Below are 17,893 nucleotides of genomic sequence, written 5' to 3'. Positions count from 1 at the left end.
TAGAGCCTCCAAGTCCTCCTCAGCACTTGGCATCATCAGTCTCTTCAATCCAGCCATCCTCCTGAGTGTAGTGGCACCTCGTGGCGTAATTGTGGGATTTCCCTGATGGGTAATGACGCTGAGCATCTGTTTACATACTAACACAAATGGCACGCCATGCACAGGTCTCCTTTGGTGAAGAATCTGTTCAAATCTTTTGCCCATTATTTTAAAAAAAATTTTTTTGTGAGCAGTTTTAATTTAACAGCAAAATGGAGAGGAAAGTACGGAGATTTCCCGTGTGCCCCCGGCCCCCATACATGCACAGCCTCTCTCATTACCAGTGTCCCCCACCAGAGCGGATGTTTGTCACAACCCACAACCTTATGTTGATAGGTCATTATTATCCAAAGTCCACGGTTTACGGGGTTTTCGCCTCTGTATTTTGCATGCTAATTGTTAGCTACTTTTTTCCACCCTAATTTTCTCTCCTGTACATGCTGTGAGTCTACACAGGTGTGTGGTGACGTGTATCCACCCTCTGCTCTACGTGGTCATCCCTGTCCTGCACTGCACACCCCCTGTCAATCACTGATCTTTTTACAGTCTACAATTGTCGTTTCTCCGGAATGTCAAATAGCTGGAATCCTGCAGCATGCAGCCTTTTCAGATTGGGTTCTTTCACTTGGTAATGTGCATTTAAGTTTCTTGCCTGTCTTTTTATAGCTTTTAAAAGTTCATTTCTTTTCGCATGGAGTAAAATTCCATTCTCTGGATGTCCCACAGTTTTATTTTTGGTTGCTTTCGGAAATTATGAGCAAAGTAACTATATGCGTCCATGGGCAGGTTTTTTTATGGACATACATTCTCACCTCGTTTGGTTAAATACCAAGAAGCATGATTGCTGGATCATAGAACCCACTAAACTCTCTTCTAGAAAGTGGCTGTACCATTCTAATTCCCACCAGCAACGAGTGAGCGTTCCTGTTGCTCCATACCCTCACCAACATTAGGTGTTGTCAGTGTTCCGGATTTTGGCCATTCTGTGAATAATGGGTACCCGGAGGCAGTATTTTGTTGTTGTAGTTTGCACTTCCCTGAGTTCAAACCTGGAGCATCTTTTCATATGCTAATTTTCCATCTGTATATATCTTCTTTGGTGAGTATCCCTTTATTTTTTATTTTTATTTTTTTGTGAGTATCCCTTTAGAGTGACCCGTTTTTTAAAAAAGAGCTTTCTTTTTTAAAAGAATTGTTTATTTTGGCCGTGCCGGGTCTTTCCTGCTGCTCGGGCTTTGCCGAGCACGGGCTCCTCCTCACAGGGGCTGCCCCTGCTGCTCCGGGGCGAGCAGCCTGCAGTACTTGCGGTGTGTCGGCTCAGTAGCTGTGGCCCCCCCACCCAGGAGCACGGGCTCAGTACTTGTGGCACATGGGCTTAGTTGCTCAGCAGCATGTGGGATCTTCCTGGACCAGGGATCAAACCCGTGTCTCCTGCATTGACAGACATATTTTCTTTTTTTCTAACCAATGAGCCACCAGGGAAGCCCCTGTTGGTCAGTTTTTAAAAATCAAGTTGTTTGCTTTCTTATTGTTGAGTTTTAAGACTTCTTCGTATATTTTGGACAATAGCCTTTGATCAGATGCATCTTTTGCAAATATTTTCTCCCAGTCTGTGGCTTGCCCTTTCATTTTCTTGACAGTGCCTTCCACAGAGCAGACGTTTTTATTTATTTTTTTTTACATTTTTAATTTTTTAAAAGTTGAGCTTATTCTTTCATGGGTCGTGTTGTATCTAAAAATCATCACCAAATCCATAGTCGTCTAGATTTTCTCCTAGAGTCCACCAGTTTTTTTAGCTGCGCCCCACAGCTTGCAGGATCTCAGTTCCCCAACCAGGGGTTGAACCCTGGGCCTTTGGCAGTGAAAAGGGCCAAGTCCCAACCACTGGGCCACTAGGGAACTCTATTATTCATTTACTGGTAATGGATGTGCAGTGGTGCCGGCATCGTTCACTGAAAAGACCGTTTTCCCCTGTTGGATTAGCTTGGCACCTAGGTACAAAAGCCAGCCGACACTGACACTGTTGTGTCAGAAAGACTTTGTTGGCTTTCACAGGAAGCAGTGGCCACCAGGTTAGCAGGAGTGGCAGGCAGTGGGCCCTTCAGGGAGTGAGAACTCTCTGAGTCAGGTTCAGGGGAGGTCTCGTGGGGAAGTCACCAGTGGACAGGCCCAGCTGGGGTTCCCTTGGAGGCAGGCGTGTTGCAGGATGGGAATGAGGGCCTCTGGGTCCAGTCACTGCAGTGCTTTCTGGAAGGCAGGAGTCAGCACTCCGGGAGCCCTCCGTGGAGTCTCCCAGCTTCTCTCTGCACTCCATCCGCCCCAGCTTTGCCTCTGCTGACTGGCCTCTCCGGATCCTCCTTGGGCTCCAGGGGACATTACGGGCCTCGCAATCCCAGGGTGTACGGGCTAGGGGCAGGGCAGGCGTCCGGCCGTGTCTCGGGTCTGGGACTGCATTGGTCACACTCCAGTGCGCTGCTCCCCAGCATGGGCTGCAGAAATGCGCCCAGCCCAGGCCTAGCCCTTGGGCCATGTCCCGCTTGCCATCCACCTAGCTAAATTGGCTGTGGGAGTGTGTGTGTGTCGGGGGGTGGGGGGAGGGGGCGCGTTGGGAGTCCTTGTTGCCTAGGGAACGCCCCCAGCTGGGCAAGGAGACAGGGATGGGACCCCGCAGGTAGGAGAAGCTGTGCCAGGGGAGGTGGATGAGACACCCCTGGCCTTGGCTTTGATGGGATGGGGGCGGGGCGGGGGTGGGGAAGGGACCAGGCCACCAGGGAGGGAAAGCCCCAGGCCACCATCAGGGTCAGGCCCGTTAGTCCATTTGCTGCTCCAGGACACTTGGTGACAATGCAGTAAGATCAGGTAGCATTTACTGAGCACCTACTGCATGCAGGTGCTTTGTGCATGTCCTTTAATGTCTCACATCTTCACCCACGTCTGCGGGAGAGGAGTTCCCCGATTTTGAAGTTTTCTGGCTGAGACTCAGAGTTCGTTAAGGTTCAGCCCAGATCGCCCCCTCTGAACAGTGTCCCGATCTGTGGGGAGACCTGACCAGGCCTGCTAGGGCCCCGCTAAGCCTCGGCCCTGCTTCGGCAGTGCGGTGGTCTCCTGGTGGACACCCCTCTTAAAATCCTGTCCCTTCAGCTGGGATGGTGGCCCCCACGGCTCCTCCTGCTATGACTAGAGGGGAGGGGGTTGACTTGGCTTGTCTCTGCCGCACCTTTCACCGCACTCAGCAAACAAGAGCACGGGGGCCTGCCGAGGGCTCTGTGCCAGCTGGATCCTTCTGCGAGAGATGAACCGTGAGTGCTGGGGGAGGGACAGCAGGGAACGAGGCTGGCAAAGGAGCCCTGGGAGCTGCTGGGCAGTGGACCGTCCATGGACGGGGACTAATGGCCAAGAGGACAGCAGTAGCTCTCCCCGGGCACCCCTCCCAGCCTGGGTGACTCGGGTCCTGCCCTCGGAGATGTTCAGACCTGGGCCCAGCTGCCAGCCCTCTGGGCATGCTGGGTTCCCCGCGGCTGTTTCCCACATCTTGAGGTTTCCTTCCCTCCTGGTCTCTGCCTGCAGCCCTCACCTGTGGGGCATGGCCCCTGGTAGTCCCATCCGACTGCCCATCGGGCAGTCTGGTCCAGGTTCCCAGCGGGCAGGAGGGGCGCGGGGAGGCAGCGCCATCTGCAGGCAGCTGCTCCCTGACGAGTCTGCACATCACGCGGACATGGCTGCTGGGGGGCGGGCGGACCCTGCCCAGTTGCCAGTGGCTCCGGTGGTGAAGGTTCTAAGCAAACAGAACCGGGATGCTATCGGTGAGGAGGGAGAGGACGGTGGGGGGTCCAAGGCCTCCTGGTGCACAGGCCCAGTTATTGTTCGATGGCTAATTACAGAGCCCCTCGGGATACAGGGGTGATGCTGTTCTATTGCTTCTAGAACAAATTACCACAAATTGAGCAGCTTGGAACAACACACATTTATTATCTCACAGTTTCTGCAAGTCATCTGTTGAATACAAAGTGACTGGCGTTCTGCTTCAGGCAAGTCAAGGCATCTCAGGATCAACTAGGGAGGAGCCCACTTCTGAGGTCATTCAGGATGCTGGCAGAATTCACTGTTGGCAGAATTCAGCTCCGGATGACTGAGGCCCCTTCATCTTCAAAGCCAGTAACAGCATTTCTGAGTCCTTCTGCTTTGAGGCTTTCTGACTGCCCCTTCCATCTCATTTGTGACTTGAGCTGGAGAAAATTCTCTGCTTTTAAGGGATCGTGTGATTACGTCGGCCCCACCCAGATAATCCAGAATCATCTCCCTACTGTAAAGTCTGTAACCCTAATTACATCTGAGAAGTCCCTTTTGCCACACAATGTAACATATTCACAGGTTCCAGAGATTAGGGCAAGGTCGTCTTTGGAGGCCCTCTGCCTGCTACTGAGTCATGTGCCAGAAGTCATGTGGCCCAGAAGTTGCCCCACCGCATGGAGCCTAGGAAGGAAACAGTACAGTAACTCACAGATAGAAACAGGGTGACAGCCTTCAAGGAGAGGGCTTTCCCGAGGAACGGAGCCCGAGGCAGCAGCATTCCAAGAGCAAGGCCCAAGGCAGGGGCCAGGAGCACGGCATTGGAGGGCAGCACACAAGATTCAGAGAACCAAGGAGGGCGGTGCAAGGCGCCGGGTGGGGACCAGGCCACCCAGGGCACCGTGACAGCACTGCCCCGAGGATCAGAAGGGACCATCGCCAGACATTAGGCTACTCGATCCCTACCACGGCCCTCTGTAAAGGGGGCTCTACCATCATGCCCGAATTACCCATGGGAAAACAGGCTCAGAGAGGTGAGCCAGGTGCCCACACTAGGAAGAAGTGGGACTGGGAGCCTGCCACCTCCTCCGATGCCCTTCTGCAGAGAAAGTACTGACATTCCTAGGAAGGTGGGGGTGAACCGAGGCAGTACTGACCAGGGAAGGCTCCTGGTGCCACAGTCACAGCCTGAGGACCACAGGGGCTCACCTACCCATCATCGACGCAAGTGTGTCTGCCGGGGGTGGGGGCTTCACCGCGTCACCCACTTCCACTATCAGAGAACCGTCAAGCAGGCGCTGGCTCCTGAATCTTCTGCTTGGAGTCACTTGGGTCACTTCTCTTCATGTACCACTGGGCAAGTCACATGACTGTATGGATCCGCCGCCCCAGACAGCTCACTGAGACTAGCCGGGGTGGGCGGGAGGGGTGAGGACCCCAGCACAATGGAGGAAGGTCCATTTCACTGGCAGGCGATCAGGGGCAGGCGAAAGGCAAGCACCTGGATTTCAACATAGGGAACAGGCTGTGCGGGCTTGCCTTCTGGGGCTCAGGGGAGCACCCGAGCTGGAGACGGGCATGGAGGGCATCCGTGGTTAACAGAGCCCTGGGCACAGGAAGCCTGCTGGGGTGAGAGCAGGGACGGAGGGGCCTGGGGCCCACGTTTTACAGAGCATCTGCCCAGCTGGGCCACGGGACCTCCTGCCTGAGTACGCCTGGTCCCACAGGCATGCAGGCCGATGTCCAGGCCAGCATGTGCAGGGCCCCCCTTAACCAGACCACACCTGCCAGAGACCAAGGGCAGGACCTCTCTGGAGAGATCTGAGACTTGGCCCAACCAGCATGCCGCCTCGAGTGCCCGACAGAGCTCCACTCCCAGCGCAGCCCCGTGACCAGAGTCTCCTCAGAGTGGGAGTTGGGCAGCCCTTCTGCTCAGGGACAGCAGGGCCTACAGGCTCAGCCCTGGCCCTGCCCTCTTCCTGCCCTGTCAGGGCTAAGTTCATTCATTCATTCATTCAGCCAGTATTTAGTCCACATCTCTCATATACCTGGCACCTACGAGGTGCGCCCTGAGCCGACCAACAGTGGCAGAGACTTCCCCCCCAGGGCTCTGAGGGACGGCACCCCCAGACGACCTGATGGGGTGGGCTTCCCTGAGGAGCTGACATTTTCAGCGCTGCAGAGAGGTGGCCCGCTGGACTGAAGCTTTGGGGACTGCCTCTGGGCTCCGTGTGCTCCCGGCCCCTCCCCTGGGCACCTCCGGGCAATCTCGCCCACCCCAAGAGCTGGGTGCGGGAAGGCCCCTGGATAGCGACGCGCTGCGGCAAGCGCTGCCCGCATGCAGCAAAGACCACCGCTCCCCATCACCCACACGCACGCACACACACACACAGCCATGCGCGCAAGACTGTGGCCCTGGAGACTGCGGACACACAAGGTCTCCATAGAATAAACTGGGACTCCGCCTGCGATCTCCTGGAGGGCCAGGAGTCACCTGTCCCGCAAACCGCTGTTCCCAGCACAGAGACATCACTGTGAAAGGACTGACAAACCAGGGACCTGCCGACTTCCGGCCGCCCAGCGGAGAACGGCTTGGACAGGGCGCGCAGGGCCAGAGGCGGTGACGTCACCGGCCGGGAGCGCGCCGCCGCCCGGGGGCGGGACCGGCGGTGACGTCACGGGAGGCGGGCCCACGTCGGGCGGGGCGGGGCGGGGCGGGGCGGGGCGGGGCGCCGGGCGGCGGTCACGTAGCTCAGGTTCCCCGGCTGCCTTAACGCGCGCGTCGGTCGGCTCTTGCGTGCCGGTGCCTGCGGTCCCTCGCCATCATGCCGATGTTCGTGGTGAACACCAACGTGCCCCGCTCCTCCGTGCCGGACGGGCTCCTCTCCGAGCTCACTCAGCAGCTGGCGCAGGCCACGGGCAAGCCGGCGCAGGTCTGCAGGGAGGGCCGGGCTGGGAGCGCGGTTCCGGGATGGGGCTCCGGCCGGGAAGGCGGGCGGCTCCGGGATGGGGCTCCGGGCCGGGAAGGCGGGCGGCTCCGGGATGGGGCTCCGGGCCGGGAGCGGCGGGGGCGCGCGAGCCGGCTGACCGCCGCCCCTCGCCCGCAGTACATCGCGGTGCACGTGGCCCCAGACCAGCTCATGACCTTCGGGGGCTCCAGCGAGCCCTGCGCGCTCTGTAGCCTGCACAGCATCGGCAAGATCGGCGGCGCGCAGAACCGCTCCTACAGCAAGCTGCTGTGCGGCCTGCTGACCGAGCGCCTGCGCATTAGCCCGGACAGGTGCGTAGGCGCCGGGGGGCGGGCGGCGCGTGGCCTCGGCGGCCCCCGCACAGCCGGCTCAGCCCCGCTTCCTCCCTCGCAGGATCTACATCAACTTCTGCGACATGAACGCGGCCAACGTGGGCTGGAACGGCTCCACCTTCGCCTGAGGGCCGCGCCACGGGTTCCCCTGGCGCGCACGGGTTTCCCGCCCGCCGCGCCCCCCTCCCCCGACCCCACCTCCCTGGAAGGAGAAATAAATTGGAGACGCGGGCTGCCTCGGCTCTTCTTGGCTTGCGGAGGAATCGGTGCAGGGCGGGGCCCATGAATGGGGAACCGAGGCCGAGACGGGTATCCCCGGAGTCTGCAGCCTAGCCTTTCCACGCCTCAGCCCCCAGTAGGGGGCCCACACTTGGTTGGCATCCTTCCTGCACGCAGACCCAGGAATCCAACTCGGATCCGGAACCCTCCGCCCCCTCTCCCCACCCCGACCTCCCGCAGAGACTCAGCCACCACGTGGGTCATGGCTGGCGGGGAACTGGGGGGAGGGGTCAGAATCCCAGTAGAGCCGAGGAGGGGCGGGAAGTGGGAGGAGAGGGAAACCTGGACTCCTTCGGGGTCACTGCCCCGATGCCGCTGCCCGCCTCAGTGTCGTGATTTGGGAAATCCCCCTGTTCTGGGACTTGGTAACCATTTTCCGGTGTGGTGGTGGGGGAGGTGCCCAGAAGGTGGAGCCCCTGATGATGCCTCCCGGTCCACCCGTGGCCCCTGGGGCACGACAGTTTCCTGCGAGAACAAACTAGTGGTTTGGGTGCCATTCAGGTCTCAGGGTACAGCAGCTGCCAGAGCCTCCAGGTGGCTGTTAGCCCCTGTAGGACAGGAAGGTCTCGGTGCTGAGGGGACAGTCAGGAACACCAGTGTGGGGGTCGGGTGTACCTGGGGTCTCCTGGCCTAGGTGGGATCCCTTCTCCAAGTGCAGGGGCTTGCTCCCTTGTGGCCAGGCCAGTTGCCTTTGGGCCCTGCCTGGCGGCAGCTCCTTCCAAATGGAAAGAGGTGCAGTCACTCAGCTGTGTGCACAGAGACGGCCTCCCCCTGCCTCATCAACCCGGGTTCCGGGGCCTCCCCTATGGACTCATGCTGGCCCTGAACCTCAGCCCCTAAGACAGACAAGAACACCCAGAGAGGTGACTTAAAATTCCATGGAATTGAAGTGAATTTGGTTTTGGAAGCTGAGATACTGAGGAAAAGGGTTTCACTGCCTGGGCAGGCCTCTGGTGCTGGGAGTGAGGAGCAGGCCTGTCTTTGAGCCACAGGCAATGACAAGGGCCCCTTTATGCGCGTGGCCACCCCAGGCCCTTCTTGGGTGGCTGCCAGTGATCCTGCCCATGTGGCTCCCCGCAGGCAGGGGCAGGAAGCTCCAGGTGCCTAGTCCAGGCAAGTAGTTGAGGACAGGTCAGAACAACCCAGTTCACTGGCACTTTGCACTGGGGCAGCCTGCCAGGGCCAGCTCGCTCCCCTGGACACACCTGAGGGCTGCTTTCCTACAGTCCAGGCCTAGCTGGGGCGGTGGGGGGAGCACTCCGTCCCTCAGCCCCACCCACGTCTGCTTCCTGGCTATGGACGGTTTAACTTCCAGGACATGGGGGACAGTCATGACCTTAGAAAGGAGGAGTCTGGAGGGTGTGGCCTGTTGGGGGGGGGTCACTCCTCCCCCCATAGAGGTCTTCAAGCTCCCCTCAGTCTCATTCTGCCCCAGGTGAGGGGACAGGAGTCTCAGGGTCTCCAGGCTGGGGCGGGCATGCTGTGGCCTGGCTCAGTGTCTCCTTCTTGGGTATGAACTCCCGTGGTGTAACAGGCTCCCACCAGCCTGGCCCAGTGCCGGTGATAGGAAGAGCAGGGGTCTGGGTCTCTGAGCATCTCATCCAACTTCCTCATTTCACAGCTGAGGACCTGGTTCTGGTCTCTGGGGCGTCATGACTCTGGGCTGCCTCCTCCCAGGGTCCCGCCTCACATGCCCCCCCCCCAACTGCCCCAGCTAGGACTCACTGTGGCCCCACGGGAGCCATGGGGGTCTCCCGAGGCTCCCCGGCTGCAGGTGTCTGAGGGCCCAGTCTGGGCGCCTGCTGTCTCAGGGAGGGTGGAGGGGCCCCGGAGAGCAGAGGGTGGCTCACCGCCAGAGGCTGTGGTCAGCTGCGGGGTTGCACGGCAAAGGATCCTTGGAATCCAAGGAAAAACAGGGCGTCTGTGGGTCAGGGACCCATACTCAGCCACGCCCACTGCACTCCCGGGTTCTCAGGAGCGGACCACTGTTCCTTCTGTATCCCGCTCAGGCCATCCCCTGTCTCGCTTACCTCACTCCCCGCCTCACCCCGTGAGCTCCATCTCCTCCGAGGCTCGGGCTCCCCTGCCTGTCCTTGCCTGTCCCTGCCCACGGGGGATGCCAGCAGCCTTGGAACCGGCAGCAGAAACTCATTTCCAAGGAACACCTCACACCAAGGTGGGACAGACGGGTGCCGGCGCCGGCTGCCACCTGCTCTCCACCATCCTCCCAGTGCTACCGGGTCGTCTGCCAGCGAAGACCCCCGGCCTCGAAGACCCCCGGCCTCCAGGGGGACCGGCCGCCCTCAGCCCCAGTGTGCAGCCTGGCGCCTCTGTTCCTTGTGCACTGAATGCCCTCCCCCTCCTCGCCCCCTGGAGCCCCGCACAGCACCTTCTAGGATGCACTCCCTGAGGCCCCGACGCCAAGGAAGGCCACTCTAGGCCCTGAACACTGCTCCTCCTGGTCATGTGTCCCCAGCAGCTTCTGGGTAGCTGCACCAAGCTTCGTGATCTTTGAGGCCAGCAGCCAGAGGCCACTCGGGGCTTGTCCACTCTGGACAGCCTAGCAGCCTAGGTCCCCCCAGGCCTCCCGCCTTGTCCCCTCCAGGCTCGTCCCACTGCCCTCTCCTCCAGCCTGAGACCCCTGCGCCTCCAGGCCTGCTTCCCCGGGAGCCTGACCCAAGGGGTTCTGGAGTCAAATGCCCATGGCTTCCCTCTGGGCCTCAGTTTTCCCCATCGATGAAATGAAGGGATTCCCCAAACGTCTTTCCTCCGTAATCCCTAAACCATGGAGCCGTCCCCGTCAGCCTCAGCGGCCCAGGCACTGCGGACGGCCACGGATGCTGAAGGCGCCAGCAGGGTCTGCGCCTGCACTCAGGTCTTAATACTATCTGGGGGGCTCCGCGGACCCCGGAGCTCAGGACGACACCAACATTTCTGGGCCGGTGAGCTCCTCCTTGACACCTTGCCCCACTCCCCACCAGGTGCTGGCCCCCAAGACGGGGTTTGGTGAAGCTCTCTCCTGCCGCTCAGCCCTTCTTTCCAGTTGAGCAAAGCCAGCTTCCAGCCCTGCAGGCCTCATAGCAAGAATTACAGAATGAGCCGGAAAGGTGGAGTGGCAGAGCGGGGGTGCACAGTAAGGCTCCGTCAGCCGTTTCCCCCAGATTCTCCCTCCTGGTCTAGTGAGTGCATCTCCCTGTGTTTGAAGCCCACGTAAGAGGGGAAAAAAAAAAAGAGGCCAGTTTTCAGGAGCTGACTGTGCCCCCTCGCTCCTGGAGCCTCGGCTGCCATCCAGGGGCAGCAGAGTACCCCCAGACAGGGCTCCGAATCCCAAAGCTACAAATGGGAAGTCTCGCGAGCGTGACCCTGTGACCGGATTTCTTGCCTAATTCTGCTTTTGTTTTAATAGGTGACATATGTATGTCTGGGGCGCAAATTCAGAGTATTCCAAAGATCCCCCAAGAGAAAGCTCCCTGCGGCCACCCCCTCCACAGACGCCCCCAGAGGCATCTTTACACACACATAACACCCCTCTCCCCAACTTTTGTCCCCCACAAATGGTAGCCTATTCTAACGCTAGTTCAACTTTGTTTTCTTTTTTATTTTTAATCTAGCTCAGTTACTTAACCAGCCCCGGTCAGGATGGTTTGGCCTCAGTCCATCCATCTGCCCTCAGCTCTGTGCTGTTGGCGTCCACGCGTGCGGAGGTGTATCTGGAGGATAGGTCCCTAGCAGGGTGAGTAGGTCAAAATTGATGCTGCGACCCGATGTCCCTCCTAGAGGGGCGGGCTAGAGCCCGGGGGCCTCCCCACCTGTGGGGAAAGTTTTTCTCTCCTTATGAGGTGGACGTGAACGGCCATTCTTGGTACCTTTTCGGGAAAGCAAGTCCAATCCCTCAGCTCGTTTTCCCAGTGAGCGGTTTGTTGTGTTCAAGCTCTTTGTGTATCAGGGAAGCTAACTCTTTGCTGGGAGTTGCAAATGTTTTCCCCACCTTGGGCCCGGACCTCGGCCGGCCCGAGCACCACGGGGATGAAGCCCCCTCGGGCCACAGTGATGCTGCCCGCAGTGGAGGTGTCGCCCCAAAGTCCACAACTATCAACTTAGCTTGTAAATTAGGGCGTCTGGTGGCAGCCAGCCCACTCCTCCTTCCCAAAGAGCTTCTTCCTGCCACCACTAGCTCAGTGGGGGATGGCAGGGCGATACCCGCCTGAACTGTTACTTTAACTCGTGCCCCTCAAAGGTGGTGTGAATTTCACTGTGGCTTTCCTGAAAAGTAGACCTGGCTAGTCAAAAATGCACTGTGACGGGGACTTCCCTGGTGGTCCAGTGGTTAAGACTCTGCACTTCCAACACGGGGGCGGGGGCGAGGGTACGATCCCTAGTAGGCAAGGTGGCAACAGGACTGCCACCCACGAGAAAATCGGGTGGACTCTGTCAGAGTCTGCCAGTGTTTCCCCAGGAGAAAGCCCAGCTGCGGGGAGTGAGTCTCTCCTCCTTTGCTCTCTGATAATTTGGAGGATACTTTTCTTGATTCTAAAATAAGCCCATATTGTCCTTGTTCAGGGAGAAGGGAAAAGACCCTTTGGGTCTGAAGCTTTCCAATTGTTCTTTGTAAAGTTGTAGTGAGCCCCCAGTCTTCCGCTCCAGAAGTGGGTCTGAGGGGAAGGGGCAGGTACCAGACCCCCTCCAGGGAGGTGCATGGCTTCAGAGAAGAACACGAGTGACCGACCCTGCCCTCCAGTGCCAGCACTTGGGGCGGGGCTGCCCAGGCGGCCCTGCCCCCCGGGAAGCAGCCGGGTCCAGGCGGGCGGTGTGACGTACGCGACAGCAGCAAAGAGCCCAGGCCTCTTCCCCACCAACAGCAAAGCACCACGAGAGCTGAGCGTTGAGGAGGGTTCTGGAAAGGAGTTTCCAAAAACAAAGTCTTCCATGAAGGGCTGATTCCTTGCTGAGTGGTTGGCTGCCAGTCAGAACAAAACACAGCGACGAAGCCGACAGGCAAGTGCAGGTTCTACCAAAGTCCCGCGTGTAGACAAGGGTAAGGGGCTGGTGATCGTGGGGGCGGGTAAAGGAGGACACGAAAGGTGGTCACAGCCCTTGTCCTGTTTCGTCAACAACCCGTGTTTACCAGACAAGCAAAATAAAGAACGCTGAGGTATAGTGAATATTGGTGCAGAAACAGACACTTTCCAGAACAGGCTGTGACTTCACAGATACCACACCAAGTGTGACATCAAACGTAGGTAGGATGAGAGGTGGTGAGGAGGCAGACAAGCAACAATTGCTGAGCTCATCGCTCGTGTCCGGGAAGGAAGCCAAGATGCGCTGAACTCCACAGAGAAAACTAACACCCGGGGGGTCACTGGAGGCCCCCATAATGTCTTCACTTCCCCCCAGTCTGCCCCACGAATCCACACAGTCCCAGTAGAAATTACCACAGACTTGGGGTGGGATTTGATCACCAAATTCTAACATTTATGAGAATCGAAAGGGCCAGGAGGAGCCAAAACATTTTCAAGGCGGGGGACCTGCTTCGATGTCAAGATTTCTTATCACGCGCCGTGAGTGAGGCGAAGTGAATCTGCAGAGGGCAGGCATTGCACACACGTGTGGGCCCCATGCAGGGTCAGGCAGAGGGAAACAAAACCCTTGTGCAGGAAGCCCGGGTCAGCGAGCCGCCAGGGCCTCCGGCCACCACATGGGGACAAAGGGCAAACCGGATTTCTATTGCACACCCACGCAAAAAAAAAAAACCAACAGTGAATTAAAGACACAAAGGTCACAGAAGGGCATATCACCTTCATGACTTCTTCACTGAGGTGCAGAAAGCACAGATGATTAAGGAAAGATGGACACGTTTGATCTTATTATTAGTAAGATACCACGATGAGTCAAAAGACGTGTGGTGAGAGGTTCACATTCAGATATTAAAAAAAAAAAAACCCTGCTACAAATTGTTGACAGACAAACCAATAAAAAATTAGCAAAGGACTTTATAAGCCTCTTCACAAGTGGAATATCCAATGGGAAAGATGTTCGGCCTAAAGATGAGGGGAAGGCAGCTGAGGCACCACAAGCTGCCACTCCCACCCGTCTTGTCGGTTGATAATGAAGCCCCTGCAGCTCCCCGCCCGGGTGCTGACCCTGCAGAAACCTGGAGACCACCCAACGGCCATCGAGAAGGGAATGGATAAATAAAGCGCAGCACATTCCTGGCACCCAGCACATACAGCCGGGCAGTGCGGTGAGCGAGCCATGGGGACACGCGCCACCGCCACCATGGACCCGGCCCTTTCGGGCGCTTACAGTCCCCAGCCAGCGAACCGCAGCCAGCTTCTTCAGCGCCCCAGCCGCGGCACTCAGACCCTGAGGAAGGCCGGGCCAGGCTTCCCCTCCCAGGGGACAGCGGGCTGGCCTGCCGTGGGGAGGCTGGCGGTGACCGCGGCGGAGAGAGGCTGTGGAGACATCGTCTCTCACTCTTGTTACAAGCGTCTGGGTTACACTTGTTCAAGTGCTATGCATTTTTCTGTGTGTATGCTATACTTGGTGGTGTGAGGGACCACCCCCCACGCACACACGGAAGGGAAGGCAGGGAAGACCCCCACGTGCCATGCGTGTGGCCCCCCCGGCCCCCAGCCCTCGGAGGCCTTGCCCGACAAGGGCTGCCCCCCTGGTTGCCTCCTCCCAAGCCTAGCCCCGGCCTCCCTGAGCATCCGGCTGCCATGGGCCTGCGGAGGTGGGAGCTTCCCCTGTGGTCCCTGTGGGGCGCATCTATCCCACAGCACCCCTCACCGCCCCCCTCCACCTGCCGGCGGGACCCGCTGGGCTCCGTGTGCTCAGCCCGCCTTGTGGCACGTGCTGGGACCCCCCACACTATGGCCAAGGCCCCCCAAAATGGAACTGGAAGAAAGCAGTGGTCTACACAGGCCCCTCGAGCCCACCATCTTGCACACTGGCGTCAAGCTTTGAGCGTACTCCAGTGGACCCCACACAGGAGCCCAGGTGAGGTCTGAGGCTGTGGGGATGGGTGCCAGGGGCCTCGGGGGCCGGGTGCGGGCCACAGCTTGGCGGTGCCTTAGCTGACGTCCAGCTTGATGGGGGGGGGGGGGCGCTTCCACCGGCCACGCAGCAGGGTTCTCGTGGGTGGGTGGGTTTGTGAGCTGCCGGAGGCCTCGCCAGGGTTCCAGAGAGCTTCTGCCTTCTGGGTGGCGGTGGGGTTCTCCAGGGTCTGTTTACAGAGAGGTACTGGTCCCCCGAGTTTGCCATCAGGAGAGGGGCCCTGGAGGGCCCACCTACACCTTCTAGAACATTCCCAGGTGAGCTGGGAGCCCAGCCGGCCCGCCAGTGGGAGGTGTGGGGTTGTGAACTCACAGCAACATCACCGGCAGAGAAGAGGGGCTGAGACAGAAAAACAATTCAGGAGGTCACTGCCCACCTGAGGCTGGGCAGAGGGGCGCTCAGGAGCTGGCGGAGGGTGCAGGGGGGACAGGGTGGTTTGAAAAGCCTGCCCTGGTCTCATGCTCAAAACAGGAGCAGCGGAAAAAGGAGAAAGAGGGGTGTCCTCAAAGGAACATGAGGACAGGCTAGGACAGTCAGAGACAGGCTGGGCAGAGATGCAAGGCAGCGAGCGGCCAGGCCCACAGAGCACCCGGGCCAGCGGCGCTCCCTGGGGGGACGGGCGCCCCAGGGCCGAGGCTGGGTATGTGGCTGGCCCCCCTGGAGCCGGGCGGCGCAGCACGCCGGCGGACGGGGCCTCTGTGAGAGCCGATGCCGGGTCTCGAGCCGGCAGTTCGCAGGGGCTGGGGAGGAGCTGGGCCAGCTGGGCAAGCTCCAGGACAGGAGACGGGCACCGAGCCCTGAGAAGCGCCGGGTGCACGGGATGGGCCGGCAAGACTACGGGAGAGGTCCCACCGTGGGGGTGAGGCCTTGGGCAGCCCAGCCAGAGGCCGGCGGGCCACGCCCGTCTCTGGGGTGGAGCCACCCTGGGGCTGTTTCAGCAACAGACGCTGTGATCATGCTGGCCTCAACAGTGTTTCTTTCTCTTGCCTGGGAGAGCCCAAGGGACAACATCTAGAGGAATATGTCAGAAAAGCTTAAATGTTTGGGTCAGGAAGCGAACAGAAAAGGTCAGGAGGAGGGAAGGCCCTGGAATCCAACAAAAGCGGCAGGCCCTCTGTGCACTGAGGAGCCCGGCCGGGTGTCCCCGCCAGACCACAGCCCCCCGTGTGCCCTGCCCTCAGCAGGGAACCCGCTCTGGGCGGGTTCAGTCAGGGGTGGCCAGAGGGAAACGGCAAGTACAAGGTTCTGAGCATCTTGCAAGGAGAAAGTTATCATAAATAAGCTCCGAAGGCTGGGCCGCCCACAGGGTAGGGTTTATGAGCAGGCAGGAGTGGCTCGGATGGACTCAGAGGAGGCGGAAGGCAAAGAGGCTCCGGACATGGCCCCATGCGTGCCTGTGAGGCTAAGCTCACCCTCTGCGGAGTCAGGACCCCCAGGGGTGGGGCTGAGCCAGCATGCTCCTTCCTGCCCACTCTCTGTCCATTTCCGCCCAGACCTTGAGCCAACGGGAAGAGGGATCCACACAGGGCTCAGCAGGCCAGCCGGTGGCGGGCAGGGCACATGCGATAGGCTGGGGCCATGCCCAGGTGTGGAGAAGGTCCCGGGAGCCCTGCAGGTGGCTGGGCGGCACAGTCCTTGGACAAGGAGCACACGGCCACCAGGCTCTCTGGGAAAGGCTCTGGTCTTTAATCCCCCTGGCCTTAGACGTTCCGTTTTTCTTTCTTTGAACTTTAACCTAAAAGGGCAAAGGAATTTAATTTTTTTATTTGCATTTCACCCTAGGAAATTCAAGACAGAGGGTCTATTTCTAGGCTGACACTTTAATTGGAGCATCTCTGTCATTTTATCTCCTTGCAGAACCTCTGAGCCAAATTTGGACTCTGAGGTTGGACCTAATTCAGGATGGGAAAGGGGAGGGAGAGAGTTCTGGGTCTGGGGTCCAAGGTGTCCTGAGAGTTCACTGAAGTGGGTGCTGGCCCATCATGAGGTGACTGACGTGGGAGGCTCTATAAACCGCCCACAGCCCCCAAAGAGGGATGCGTAGATTTGGGGCCTGCCCCCACCCCTGGGAAACAGCTGAGGTGCCCGGTGGCCCCTGCCCTCCCCTCGCGTCCGGCCTGCCATTCTGCTCCGGGAGCAGCAGCAGTATCGCTGACCCATAAACTTGGGAGGACAGAGGGGGCAGCTTCCATCTGGCTCCCTCAGCCTCTCTGGGGACCTGGCCCGCCCTGCCGCGCGGGTACCTGTGGCCTCCTTGCTCCCGTTGGGGGTGAAACGGAGCAAACTGCCCAGCAGGTGAGGATCTCTGGCCAGCGCCCCAGGCCCCCGGCCGGCTGCTGACCGGTCCTCCCGCCGCCACGCCACGTACCCCCGCCCCCTGGGTTTCTCTTCCTCCTCCTCCTCCTCCACGCTGCACCGCCCCTCTGAGCGCTGTTGCCCCCTCAACCCGTCATCACCCATTTTCTCTGCTGGAGATGAACCCCAATCACTTCAAGTCAGCTTGTTTGGTTTCTTAAAGGGGGAGGCGACAGGGAGCAGGGCGGGATCAGAGGGGCTAGTGCCAGGTACGAGGTGCAGGAAAACTGTCAATGGGCTGGGGGGTGGGGGCAGCAAGCTGGCCCTGCGCCCACCCCACCGGGGCCCACCAGCCCCGCCCCGCGGCCCCCTGCGGAGTCGGCCCCTTGCTGGCCCCCCCGGCCAGGCCCACGGCTGCCCTTTCACCGCTGTGGCTGTGCCGACTGTCCGGCCCCCAGCCTCTGCAGCGGCCCCTCTGTTTCCCAGGCTTTTCCCGCAGCCCGGGGTGCCGCCCCCCTGCCCCCGCCCCCCTCCCGCCCCACTCCCGCCCCCGAGCTCGGGCCAGGGCTCTGGTGGGCAGCATGGCCGCTGCTCCGCCTAAGGCAGGGTCAGCTTTGAGTAAAGGCCTGAGCGGCTTCCCTGCCCAGGCAAGGCCCCTGGGGCCTGTGTCCGGGGCCCTCCAGGGCTCCTGGCCCCCTTAAGCAGATGCCCCGCAGCGTGAGTGGCCTTTCCCAATTTCCCAAGCAATTTCCCCCGACACTACCTCGTGTTATCCTCACAACAACCCTGAGAGGAAGGGACTAGCAGCCTTACTTTCAAGGGGAAACTGAGGCGCAGAGAGGTAAAGTAGGCGGCCTCCCCCGTGTCACCCAGCGAGTCAGCGAGAGGACCGGCGCCTGCTCTCACCCCACCGCCCTTCCCGCCGCCCCAGCCAAGGCCCACTCGCTTTTCTTCCCAGTTTTCTTCTTCTACACTTCCCCGCCCACACCCCCCCGCCCCGACCCCCGGGCTGTCAGTGGACGGACAGGTTAAGAGCAGCTGGCCTGGGACCTGTGGTCCTCCCACCCTTCTTCTCAGGAAGCGGTGTGCAGCGCAAGGATCAGCTTGACCAACGCTTCGTGTGGATAGGGCGGG

General features: G+C 59.7%; 1 protein-coding gene across 1 annotated transcript; it reads left to right on the top strand.

The window, feature by feature from the left end:
- Positions 1 to 6,544: 6,544 nt before the first annotated feature.
- MIF (macrophage migration inhibitory factor) lies at positions 6,545 to 7,360 on the top strand. The gene is made up of 3 exons (XM_043901200.1): positions 6,545 to 6,761; positions 6,936 to 7,108; positions 7,191 to 7,360. Exons 1-3 carry the CDS (start codon positions 6,654 to 6,656, stop codon positions 7,255 to 7,257), a joined length of 348 nt encoding a protein of 115 aa, XP_043757135.1. The 5' UTR covers positions 6,545 to 6,653; the 3' UTR covers positions 7,258 to 7,360.
- The last annotated feature ends 10,533 nt before the right edge of the window (positions 7,361 to 17,893 follow it).

This window comes from Cervus elaphus, chromosome 5, assembly GCF_910594005.1.
Source record: "Cervus elaphus chromosome 5, mCerEla1.1, whole genome shotgun sequence".
NCBI classification, from domain to species: domain Eukaryota; kingdom Metazoa; phylum Chordata; class Mammalia; order Artiodactyla; family Cervidae; genus Cervus; species Cervus elaphus.
The sequence above is the reverse complement of the archived record's forward strand: the minus strand, read 5'-3'. Positions and strand labels throughout refer to the sequence as shown.

Bases quoted from the DNA above. Each gene is read 5' to 3' on its own strand.
- MIF (XM_043901200.1), top strand. From the start codon at position 6,654: ATGCCGATGTTCGTGGTGAACACCAACGTGCCCCGCTCCTCCGTGCCG. The intron at 6,762-6,935 runs GTCTGCAGGGAG...CCTCGCCCGCAG, and splicing joins CCACGGGCAAGCCGGCGCAG to TACATCGCGGTGCACGTGGC. The intron at 7,109-7,190 runs GTGCGTAGGCGC...CCTCCCTCGCAG, and splicing joins CTGCGCATTAGCCCGGACAG to GATCTACATCAACTTCTGCG.